The sequence below is a fragment of the Dryobates pubescens genome, chromosome Z (genome assembly GCF_014839835.1).
Source record: "Dryobates pubescens isolate bDryPub1 chromosome Z, bDryPub1.pri, whole genome shotgun sequence".
Classification (NCBI taxonomy): Eukaryota; Metazoa; Chordata; class Aves; order Piciformes; family Picidae; genus Dryobates; species Dryobates pubescens.
The window spans coordinates 119,817,690-119,830,161 of NC_071657.1; the positions used below are offsets into that span (position 1 = coordinate 119,817,690).

At 49.5% G+C, this 12,472-nt stretch overlaps 1 protein-coding gene across 1 annotated transcript in view; it reads left to right on the forward strand.

Moving 5' to 3' along the window:
• TASOR2 (transcription activation suppressor family member 2) overlaps window positions 1-12,472 on the forward strand; it is a 47,105-nt gene that overhangs the window by 15,199 nt on the left and 19,434 nt on the right. The window contains exons 6-13 of the mRNA XM_054177848.1: window positions 797-934; window positions 1,038-1,162; window positions 1,263-1,282; window positions 1,368-1,467; window positions 2,524-2,624; window positions 4,738-4,841; window positions 9,625-9,697; window positions 9,810-9,884. Coding sequence (XP_054033823.1) covers window positions 797-934; window positions 1,038-1,162; window positions 1,263-1,282; window positions 1,368-1,467; window positions 2,524-2,624; window positions 4,738-4,841; window positions 9,625-9,697; window positions 9,810-9,884 — 736 coding nt within the window. The remainder of the gene's footprint in view (window positions 1-796; window positions 935-1,037; window positions 1,163-1,262; window positions 1,283-1,367; window positions 1,468-2,523; window positions 2,625-4,737; window positions 4,842-9,624; window positions 9,698-9,809; window positions 9,885-12,472) is intronic.

Sequence of the window (12,472 nt, forward strand, 5' to 3'; positions counted from 1 at the left end):
CAGTGTTTGAGAACCCTTTCAGTGAAGAAATAATTCCTAATATCCAGCCTGAACCTTCCCTAGTGCAGCCTGAAACTGTTCCTTCTAGTTCCTTCCGCACTTGCAATCAAGAAGAGGCTGGCACCATCCTCACTCCATCCTCCCTTCAGTTAGTTGCAGTCAGGCCCTCAAGTCTGGAAGGACACAAACCAGCCCTCTACCAGTGGTTGGGAGTGTGAGGCTGTCACCAGCATTGTCCTAGGGGAAAATGAGGATTCAAAGGTCTTATAAAACAAGCTCCTGCAAATGATTGTGTATTCATGTCATTCACAAGGACCTATTGAAGCATGACCAGAGGAGGCCACAGCAATGATGGGATGACTGGAAGCCCTCTGCTGTGTGGCCAGGCTGAGAGAGTTGGGGGTGTTCAGCCCGGACAGGGGAAGGCTCCAGGGAGACCTTCTGGTGGCCTTTCAGGACTTAAAGGGGCTGAGAAAGAAGGCTGGGGACAGACTTTGCAGCAGGGCCCGTTGTGACAGGACAAGGGGGAGATGATTTGAAACTAAAAGATGGAGGCTTAGACTGGATAGAAGGAGGATGTGTTTGGCACTGAGGGTGATGAGACCCTGTCCCAGGTTGCCCAGAGAAATGATAGATGCCCCATCTCTGGAACCATTCTAGGTTAGGTTGTCTGGGGCTCTAAGCAACCTGCTGTAGTTGAAGATGTCACTGCTGACTGCAGGGTGGCTGGACTAGATGACCTTGAATAATTATTTATTTTTTTTCCTTCTTCTTTTTGGTCAATTTTCTGTCCCAGGGGAAGGTGAAGGTGGTATCTGAGAATCACACAACCAGCTACACCTGCCCATCTCCTGGCTACGACTGCCATGTCTCCGTGAGCAGAAACAGCCTACCCTCAGAGACCAGCCATGGCCAGGCCTTCGCTCAGAGCCAGGTATGATTTGTGACAGGGCTGTGAGGGAGCACGATGCTGCCCCAAGTGCCTCATTCCTTCCTCACCTCATTTTTTCTCATCTGTGTGCCCCTTCTCTCCCCAGTACTATGTGTATGAGGTGTCTAATGGCAGCACAGCTGAGCGGCCCAGGCAGATCTGCCCCTACATAGTCATCACTTGCCAGTACAGGGAGCCCAAGGAAATGTCCATCTCAGCTGTAGAGAACCTGTAAGCAGCTTGCTGGCATTCCAGAATACCCTGTCACTTTTGGGGACTGTTTTTCCTTTATCCATTACTAAATTTTTGTCTTTTTCTTCCCATTCTCTAGCCCTGAGCCTAATCACAAAGGTAGGAGCAGCCGGTGGTTGATGTAGGTTTTTGTCCCCCCTCTCCTCTCCTGCTTTCTCTGAGCTGTTCTCCCTTTTCCCTGCAGTGTTGTACTGTCCGTGGAGGGGACAGCTCTCCATCCAGGGTCAGATTTTGTGCAACATTGCCCTGAGGACACCATACAGCTCCACCATTCCAGCTCAGCTGTAAGTCACCCTTCTGCTTTTCCCACACAATTTGTGGGGTGTGAAGCATTCCACTTTCAGGTGTCTGTGGTCCAGAGAGGCACAGATTCTAGATGGAATCCTGTGTCCTAGCTCACACTGTTCCCAAGACATCAGGACTGTGGGTCCACTTTTGGTCAACATCTTCATCAATGATCTGGATGGAAGGACAGAGTGGACCCTCAGCCAGTTTTCTGATGATTCCAAACTGGAAGGAGTGGCTGACAGCCCATCAGGCTGTGCTGGTGTTCAGTGAGACCTGGACAGGCTGGAGAGTTGGGTGGAGGGGAACCCCATGATGTTCAGCAAGGGAAAGTGTAGAGTCCTGTACCTGGGGAGGAACAAACCCTGCACCAGGACAGATGAGGGGCTGACCTGCTGGAAAGCAGCTCTTCAGAGGAGGACCTTAGAGTGCTGGTGGACAACAAATTCACCATGTGCCAGCAATGTGTTTTTTGTGGACAAGAAGGCCAATGGTTTCCTGCAGTGCATGAAGAAGAATGTGGCCGGCAGGGCGAAGGAGATCCTTCTCCCCCTCTACTCTGATATAGTGAGGTCAAATTTTAAGTCCTGGGTCTAGTTCTGCGATGCCTAGTTCAAGAGAGTCAGGGAACTACTGGAGAGAGTCCAACAAAGGCTACAAAGATGCTGGGGAGTTTGGAGCATCTCCATGAGGAGGAAAGGCTGAGAGACCTGGGGCTGTTCAGCCTGGAGAAAAGCAGCCTGAGTGGGGAGCTGATCAGTACTCAGCAAGAGCTAAAGGGTGGGTGAAAGAGGATAGGGCCAGACTCTTTTCAGTGGTGGCCAATGACAGGACAAGGGGCATCAGGCACAGACTGAAACACAAGAAGTTCCATCTGGACATGAGGGAAAACTTAATTCCCGTGAGGGTGACAGCACTGGAACAGGCTTTCACCCTTCTCCAGAGCTACTTTTCTCTAGATTCGTAGTGACATGGTGACCAGAACTCTTCCCTGTGCTTAGTCCTCAGATTCTTTTATGCTTGTGATCTCACCATCTGCTACTTCATCCACACAGGCCTCCCAGCCTGGACATCCACTATGTAATGGGTTTGTCTGACTTGAAGAAAAAGCTACCAGCAGCTGCATTTGGGAAAAAAAATTACACTGAGAATGAAGGTGAGTGTGATGAGTAACACACACTTGGGCTGTGCCATAGGAGTTGCTGCAGGGGGATCAGAGGTCCACGGAGGGGACCTGTGTCTAATTATGCTTTGGGATTCATGCTGCTGATTGATTTTGGGGTTGGAGTTTGGATGACTCTGAAAGTCTCAGCCCCAGTACTAGAGGTTGCACATGGACAGCTCTGGATGTGATTTGCAGAAGCTCCAGTTGCGTTTCCATGTCATCTGGCACCAAAATAAGTGTGGATTGCAGCCTCCAATCTGTGTATCGCCAGGTCAGGGCTGGCTGACACAGTATCATGGAATCATAGAATTCTTCAGGTTGGAAAACACCTTTAAGATCTTTGAGTCCAACCATTAAGCCAGCACTGCCAGGTCACCACACAGAATCACAGAATCAATAAGGTTGGAAAAGACCTCAAAGAACATCAAGTCCAACCTGTCACCCAAGACCTCATGGCTACTAAACCATCGCACCAGTCAACACCTGCCCCCAGATTGATGTCTGCAAACTTACTGATGATGGACTCAATCCCCTCATCCAAATCATCAGTGAAGATAATAAAGAGGATGGGGCCCAGCACTGATCCCTGGGGAACACCACTAGTGACTGGCTGCCAGCTGGATGTGGCACCATTCACCACCACTCTCTGGGCTCGGCCCTCCAGCCAGTTCCTAACCCAGCACAGAGTGCTGCTGTCCAAGCCACAGGCTGACAGCTTGGCCAGGAGTTTGCTGTGGGGGATGGTGTCAAAGGCCTTTCTGAAGCCCAGGTAGCCTTTCCCACATCCACCAGGTGGGTCACCTGATACTCAGTAGAGTACAGAGACACTCTCCAGCTGGTGTTACCATGATCTACTCCAGAAACACTACTATTGCATCGCTATACATGGCATTTCACACTGACAGCTAAGCCATGTCCCTCAGCACCACATCTACATAGCTTTTAGGTGCCTCCAGGGTTGATGTTCCACTGCTTCCCTGGACAGCCTGTTCCAGGGCTTGACAATCCTTTTGGGGAAGAAACTGTTCCTCATGTCCAACCTAATCCTCCCCCACCTCTCTCCAACCTCTTTTCAGGGAGCTCTAGAGAGCCAGAAGGTCTCCCCTCAGCCTCCTATTCTCCAGGCTGAACAATCCCAGTTCCCTCAGCCACTCCTCAAAAGTTGTCCAGACCCTTTTCCTTGTTCTCCAGACCTTTTACCAGGTTTGTTGCCCTTCTCTGAACAAGCTCCGGCACCTTGATGTCCTTGGAGTGAGAGGCCTAAAGCTGAACCCAGGATTCCTGCCCTGCTCCTGCTGGCCACACTATTGCTGATCCAAGCCAGGCTGCTGCTGGTCTTGGCCACCTGGGCACATCCTGGCTCATCTTCAGCCTGTCAACCAACACCCCCAGGTCCTTTTCCACTGGGCAATTTCCAGCCCCTCTGCCCCAGGCCTGGAAGGTTCCTGCACTTGTTGTGATCCAAATGCAGCACTTGGCCTTGTTGAACCTCATCCCATTGGCCTCAGCCCATCGATCCAGCCTGGTCAGAGTCCTCTGCAGAGCCTCCTTAGCATTCATCTTCCAGTACAGATGGACACAGGGTTGTGTTGGTTCAGGGGAGGAGACAGAAGTGGGTGGAGGTCACAGCAACATTTGATGACAGTGCCTTGGAGCCATAGGCTTAAGACTGGCTGGTGTAAGAGAGGAAATACATGAACACGAAAAATTCAGAGGGGTAGGGTGGGTCTGAGATGTTGCTTTTGTTAAATTCCATTGGGGATCAGAGTATGGAATAAGGATTGTCCATAGCAGGGGAGAAGGTGGCAAGTTAGGATGAGATCTGAGCCTTCCAGAAGTCTCTGGTGAAACACACAGCATTGGTTAAGTTCCTTTTGTCAGCTGCAAAGATAAGATAGGAACCATCTCCCATGAACCAAGGGTTGAAGAGGACACTCACAGCCACAGGAATAGACCAGCTTTGGAAATATTGAGAACTTCTTTGTAAAACCCAGTGCTTCCACCAGCTGCAAATCCACCTTCATGCTCCAGGAGCACTTATTTGGTCAGGGTTCATGCACAAGGCACTGTTTCAACATCAAACTCTTTCTGTTTGTGTCCTCAGTCTGCTTTCAGGGTATTTACTTCAGTCTGTATGAAGTCGAAATCTCAAATAAGGATCAATATAAAATGGATCAGTTAGTCAAAACTCTGAAGGAGAAAGACTTGGTAAGTATCTTAAAACATTATTTTGGGAGGAAAGGGGCTTTTGAAATGATCTCTTGAAACTCTGAATGCAGAATGGAATTAATTTCCTGCTGTGTTACTTGAAATGCACTTTAGTTTTTCTGTATATGAAACATTGAAGTGAATGTACTATGAGCTGGGAGCTGGTTTTCAGGCTGAGCAGAGAATGTTACACCAGGCAAACCTCTTCTCTGGCTGGGTTCATGCCAGGTTAGATTAGTTTTTTGGTCTTCATTAATGATTTCCCCCCTTGCACTGCAATCAGCCATGGTGGGAAGGGACTGCAAAATGACCTTATATATTAAGAAAGCAGAATAGAAGTCCCCTCTGTGCCAAAATGATAATTACTAGGAAAAGGACATGAGCTGGCATGTTCCTGCCTTGCTGCCTTACAGCTGAAAAACATCACCTAGATACTCACAATTCACAGAATGCTTTGGGTTGGAAGGGACCTTAAGGATTGTCTGGTTCCACCCACCCTGCCATTAACAGGGACACCTTCCACTAGACCAGGTTGCTCAAGGCCTCATTCAACCTACCCATGAACATCTCCAGGGAGGGGGCATCTACAGCCTCCCTGGGCAACCTGTTTCACTGTCTGACCACTCTCACTGTAAAGAATATATTTCCAGTCTAAGTCTACCCTCTTCCAGCTTCAATCCATTCCCTCTCATCCTGTCACTGTGAGCTGTTGTCTAAAGTCCCTCCCCAGCTTTCTTGCAGGTCCCTGTCCGGTTATATTGTCAGAGGAGGCTTTTTTTACCAGCACACTAGGGTCCAGTCTTGTTCAGCATATTTCTCAATAACCTAGATGAAGACACAGAGTGTACCCTCAGCAAATTTGGTGATGATGCAAAACTGGGAGGAGTGGCTGACACCTTGTCAGGCTGTGCTGCCATTCAGCCAGACCTGGACAGGCTGGAGAGCCAGACAAAGATGAACCGAATGAATTTCAACAAGGATAAGTGTAGAGTCCTGCACTTGGGGAAGAATAACACCATGCACCAGTACAGGTTAGGAATTGACCTGCTGGACAGTAGCTCCACAGAGAAGTACCTTGGAATCCTGGTTGATAATAAATTATCCATGGATCAGCAATGTGCCCTGGTGGCCAAGAAGGCAAATGGTCTCCTGGGTTGCATTAAGAAGAATGTGGCCTGCAGGTCAAGGGACGCTCTTCCCCTCTACTCAGCCCTTGTTAGACCACATCAGGAATACTGTGTACAGTTCTGGCCTCCAAAGTTCAACAGAGTCAGGGAATTACTGGGGAGTGTTCCATGGAGGGCTCGGAGGATGATTAAGGGACTGGAGCATCTCTCTTACAACTGAGAGACCTGGGGCTGTTTAGTCTGGAGAAGAGAAGGGTGAGAGGTGACCTTATCAATGTCTACAAAGGGTGGCTGTCAGAAGGGTGGAGCCAGTCTCTTTTCAGTTATACCCAGTGACAGGATGAGAGGCAGTGGATGTAAACTCGGCCACAGGAAACTCCATCTCAACATGAGAAAAAACTTCTTTACTATGAGGGTGGTGGAGCACTGGAGCAAGCTGCCCAGAGAGGTTGTGGAGTCTCCTCTAGAGATCTTCAAAACCTTCCTGGATGTGTTCTTTTGTGACCTGCTCTAAGAGGACTAAGAGGACCTGCTCTAAGAGCACTTGGTGATCTCTGGAGGTCCCTTCCAACTCCTAGTATTCTATGAATCTATGATTTTGTTCCCTGTGCAATTGTCACATCTCCTTGTGACTCCAGACCTCACCCCTGTGGAGCACAGCACCTGCATCTCTGTTGGTATTTGAGGTTGGTTTTGTTTTGGTTTTGCTGCATCTGGTTGCTCTCTTCCTCTGATGATTCCTGTAGGTTCAGGGCTGTAAATTCACAGCTGGCTGAGCCCATCCTCTCTTCACTTAAAGTTGGCAGCAGGCCATGAACTGCCTGGAAGTGCTGTTGCTCAGGATCTGCCCACTGATGTGCAGCTTCCCACATGTGACATACTGGAAGGAGTGGTTGTTGTGGATTTCTGTAAGAAAAGCACTTGGACTCTCTAAAGTGTTGATTAAACTTCTCTTTGTAATAGCACAAGAAGACAAAAAGGGAATAGCAAAAACATGGATCTGTTGGAGCCGATCCAGAGGAGGCCACAAGCATGATCCAAGAGCTGGAACATCTCCCTGTGAGGCCAGGCTGAGAGAGTTGAGATTGTTCAGCCTGAAGAAGAGAAGGCTCTAAGGATGTTCTGGTGGCCTCGCAGGACTTACAGGGACCAATAAGAAAGCTGGAGACAGGCTTTTTAGCAGAGCCTGTTGTGACAGGACAAGGGGTGATGGTTTGAAACTAAAAGAGGAAGTTCAAGACTAGAGAGAAGGAAGAAATTTTTTTACATTGAGGGTAGTGAAACTGGAACAGGTTGCCCTATGAAGTTGTGGGTGCCTCATCACTGGAAGAGTTCAAAACTAGGTTGGTTGGGGTTCTGAGCAACCTGGTCTAGTGGAAGATGTCCCTGCCCATGGCAGAGTGGCTGGAACTAGGTGATCTTTAAGGTCCCTTCCACCCAAACCGTTCTGTGATTAATATCCCTTCACATATAGGTTACCCTGAACTACGTAATATCACTTGGACCTCTGGCTGGGACACAGATCTGTCCATGCTGCAGCTCATCTTGAGGTTCTCAGCATCTGAAGGGACATAAGCTTATCTATTACCCTATTTTCTTCTTTTGTTCTCACCATTAAGAGATATATTAATCAATACTTCAGAGAGTCCAAGTGCATTTCTGCCTTGGATCCATGACAGTAGCTTGTTCTGATGTATTGCACCATGTCTGCAGCCACTGAGGATTCTAACATTCATCTAGCCATCCAGAGCTGGACCACCTGGACTGGTCAGCAAAGATGAGGTGGTTGAGTTGTGACCATGAGCAGTTTGGTATTGAATGCCATCAGGAGCATTTAGAGCTTCCCCACCCTCCAGTGGATGAATGGTGAGGAAACAGCCCCAGCTTCTTTTGGGTGTGCTTCTCTCCTCCCCTTAGTGTGCTGTTGAATGGCCTATGGGTGAATCCACTTTGGCAGCAGCTCCCAAAACTACAAATGAAAAATATCCTCCATCTCCTTTCCCTTTCAATGACCCATGAGCCAGCCACCCACGTTGTGCAGGGCTCAGGCGAAAATAAAAGGGTGGCTGGGGCTGTGTGGGGTTGCCTGTGGCCAGCTGCAGTCTTCTGGGTGCTGGGTGACATTCCTCAAGCTTTATGGCTTGACTTCCCTCTTCACCTGCCTGAAAGATCACCCTGTGTGTGCGAAACCACAGCTATTTCCTTGAGCTGGATGTGTCCAGCAGAAATGCTGTCTCTTCTGCATTCTTCTGTGCTGGCTGGAGACAACCAAAGCATGGAGCTGCTGTTCTGAGCAGCAATATTACGTTGAAATTGTTTAGCCTTTCCAAAGTTGTCCTGGAAAAAAAGAGGCTGTGGGCATCACTCCAGTCCTCTGATGTGTCAGTGAAGTTTCACAGAGAATTAGAAGCTCTGGGGGTTACTCAGTTCCAGTATGTCCCTTGAAAAGATGTGTCTGCATGGAGGAAAGAGATCCAAATGGATGTCCTCAGGGAGATAAGGGCACTCCAAGCCAAGCTCTGCACTGAGGTATCAAGCAACAGCCAAACACAAGAAAAGCCTCCTTTACTTCTGTTCTTCTCAGCTGTGTGGTTATCCAGCTCTGAGATGGAGCTGCAGGTGTGGCTATAGACTCGGCACATTTTGCTTTACCTGTTCACTGATACTGCTGGTCCTAAAGAGCTGCAGGGGCTGGACCTGTTGGAGCATGTCCAGAAAAGGCCACAAAAATTGTGTGAGGGCTGGAAGCCCTCTGCTGTGAGGACAGGCTAAGAGTGTTGGGGTTGTTCAGCCTGGAGAGGAGAAGGCTCCAGAGAGACCTTCTGGTGGCCTTTCAGTACTTAAAGGAGCCAAGAAGAAAGCTGGGGAGGCACTGTTTACAAGGGTTTGTAGCAACAGGACAAGGGACAATGGTTTTAAATTGGAGAAGGGTAGAATTAGGCTGGACACTGAGAGTGGTGGAACACTGGAATGGGTTTCCAAGGCAGATAGTGCAGGCCCCATCCCTGCAGACATTCAAGGTCAGGCTTGATGGGGCTCAGAGCAAGCTGATCTAGTTGCAGATGTCCCTGCTGGCTAGAGGGTCGTTGGACTGGATGACCTTGAAAGGTCCCTTCCAGCCTAGTGCCTTCCCCTCAGGCTGTGGGAAGCAATTTCTGGCTGAGATGTCCATATGAATCACAAATGCATCAGGTTGGAAGGGAACCTTAGAGGTCATCTTGCCCAGTCCCTCTGCAGTGAGCAGGGACATCTCTGACTAGATCGGGTTGCTCAGTGCCCCATCAAGTTTGACCGTCAGTGTCTCCAGGGATGGGACCTCAAAGCCATCTCTAGGCAACATGTGAAGGGACTGAAATTATTAAACCTTGTTCATTAATTACAGCTAGTTCAGTTAAGCATATTTATGTTTTTAAGGAGCAGATGGGAGGAATTTATGAGCTGAATAACAACATGAATGGAATACTTTTGGTTACAGGTCCCAGTTGGCCTAAGTGGTGTGAAAGGAATAATGTCCTCCTCCAGAGGGAATGAGCTGGTGGCGTTGGCACACGTTCACCAGCAGTAAGGGCTTGTTGACAGCCATGCTGAGTGATGGAAACTGTGCTGCTAAGGAGGAAAGGGAGTGGCTGTTCTAACTTCCTCTGTGTTTGTTTTAGGCAATCATCAAATATTTACAGGATCAAGGAGTCCTTATCCTCCTCACATCCTCTGCCTTGGCACTAGATGACGGTAAGGCATGGCTGTGTAGAAACCAATGTCTGCGCTAAAACCTCCTGCTCTGTTTTAGAAACCCAGGGTGGGTACCCTCAGTCTAAACTAAACCTGTTGCTTCCTCCCCTAGGGTTTGACCCCAGGGAGCCCATCAGCCTCCTGGCCCTGTTTCTGTTCACCTCATCGCGATCGGTGTGTCTGAGAGGTAGGGAGTTCCTCTTGCTGGCTACAGACACTGTGGGTTGGGTTGTAAGATGCTCACCAGAGGGGTCCTCGCAGACACATTCCTCATGACAAGCTGTTTTCTCGGATCAGAACCACACAGAGCTTGAGCATAAAGTGTGTTGGAACAGAGAGAAGTCAATGGTTCCATGGAGTTGGAAGGGGCCTTTAAAGATCATCTTGTCCAACCCTCCTGCAGTGAGCAGGGAGGAACACCTCCAACTAGATCAACTCTTTAGCTATGCTGCAGGGATCCTGATCTAAACCAGATTGCTGCTGTACCCATTCCCTGCACATCCTTTCCCCTTTGCAGGAGTTGATGGAAATGACAAATATGGATCCTCCTGTGGAGACATTCAGGATCCATCTGGATGCATTTCTGTGTGACCTGCCCTAGGTGATCCTGCTTTGGCAGGGAGCTTAGACTCAATGATCTCTGGATGTCCCTTCCAACCTCTGTCTTTCAATCATTCCTTTCCTCCGTCTCAGCCACTTTCCAGCAGTGTCCTCTCCATGGAGTCTTTGTTGTGTGCATGTGGGATGAGTTAAAAGGGAAGAATGCCTGAAGAGCAGACTGGAGGTGGGAAATGACCACACCTGCCCCACAACAGGCAGAAAATAACTTCCAGAGCAGGGGCATCTGTTCCTGAAAGGCTGACTGTGAAGTCAGGGAAGAGGAAAACAGGGAAGGAAGGATAATTCTTGAGGAGGGTGATTTTAGGAGAAGGTGGTGGAGACAGGAGAGTGCACCAAGCGTAAGGAGCATCCCACAGTGAAGAGAGTGCAAACAGCTAGTTGGTAGGAAGGTTTAGGGCTGTAGTAGATGTTGATGCTAAACAGGAGGTGAAGACTGGGCACTCAGAGCAGCTGGTGGCAAAGCAAAGAGGAAGGAGAGGAGGATAACATTGAGCAAACGCTCAGTATTGTTACATGTCATGATCCAAACGCTGATGGCTTCCAGATGTCTTCCTCTGTTGCCAGCAGGGCTCCTGCACGTGCTGTCTCGTTCTGCCTATGTGAGAGCCCTGGCTGTCCCCTGGGTCCCAGACTTCTTTCTGGGATTATAAACTCTTTTCCCTTTAGAATTTCTCCTTTTGATGAAGAAAAGCTGATCTGTGCAGGGTTTGGGGTTGAAAAGGGGTGATTGAAGATGACAGGGGTGTAGGTGGGATGCAAAGAGAAGAAGAGCAAAGGGTGGACACATCAGCAGTCACTCAGATCAGACTCAAAGCAGGAATAATGTTTCCCATTTTGAAACAAACAGCCTCTGAGTCTGTTCCCTTCCTGCCCAGACAGCCGTCAGGAGGAATGCAGGGTGGACGTGCTGCGGCATTCCCAAGCCAGCTGTGGCATTCCCGAGCCAGCTGCCAAGGCAGGCAGCTGGGGGCTGGCTCACAGGGTGCCTGGGCTTGCTGGGAACAAGGACCAGCATTGTCAAGGCAAGGCAGGGCCAAGAGGCATTGAAAAGGACTTGGGAGTATCAGCTAATGAAAAACTCACCCTGAGCTGGTGATGTGCAGCGGCAGCCCAGAAGGCCAACTGTGTCTTGGGCTGCATCAAAAGCAGTGTGACCAGCAGGACGAGGGAGGTGACTCTTCTCTTCTACTCTGCTCTCATGAGACCCCACCTGGAGTACCGTGTCCAGCTCTGGTGCCCCCAGCACGAGAAGGACATGGAGCTGTTGGAGCGGGTCCAGAGAAGGCCACAAAGATGACCAGAGGGCTGGAGCACCTCCCCTATGGGGACAAGCTGAGAGTGTTGGGGTTGTTCAGCCTAGAAAAGAGAAGGCTCCAGGGAGACCTTCTGGTGGCCTTCCAGTACCTGAAAAGGGCCTACCTACAAGAAAGCAGGAAAGGGATTTTTCACACCGGCTTGTAGTGGTAGGACAAAGAGCAATGGCTTTGAGCTGGGAGAGGGGAAACTTAGGCTAGATATTAGGAAGAAATTCTTTACAATGGGGGTGGTGAGACACTGGAACAGGTTGCCCAGGAAGGTTGTGGATGTCCCCTCCCTGGAGGTGTTCAAAACCAGGCTGGATGGGGCCTTGAGCAGCCTGGTCTAGTGGCAGTCCCTGCCCATAGTGGGGAGGTTAGAACTGAATGATCTTTGGGGTCCCTTCCAAACCAAATCATGCTATGAATCTGTGAATAAAATCACCCATCTGAGGTGCAAAGAGAAAAACGCTTGCCTTGCTGGGAACAGATGTGACTGGGAAGGGTGCTAGTGTTGTCAGCCCAGCCCTGCTGCTGAAAGAAACCTCAGGGTTGGAGCACAAGGTGGATGGGCAAAGCCTGTGGGTGCAAAATGCCAGCAGACTACTACGATGCAGTGAATGAAGCTGGATAAGCCTGGCATGGGCAGAAGTGGAGCTCAACCAACAGGATCTGCATATCACACCAGCTCTCCAGGCTTTTCCAGACACTGATGGGGTGTCACAACTCCCTGAAAGGAGGCTGGAGCCAAATGGGGGTTGGTCTCTTCTCCCTAGTAACAAGTGACAGGAGAAGGGGAAATGGCCTCAAGGTGCACCAGGAGAGGTTTAAGTTGGACATTAGAAGAAACTTCTTCCCT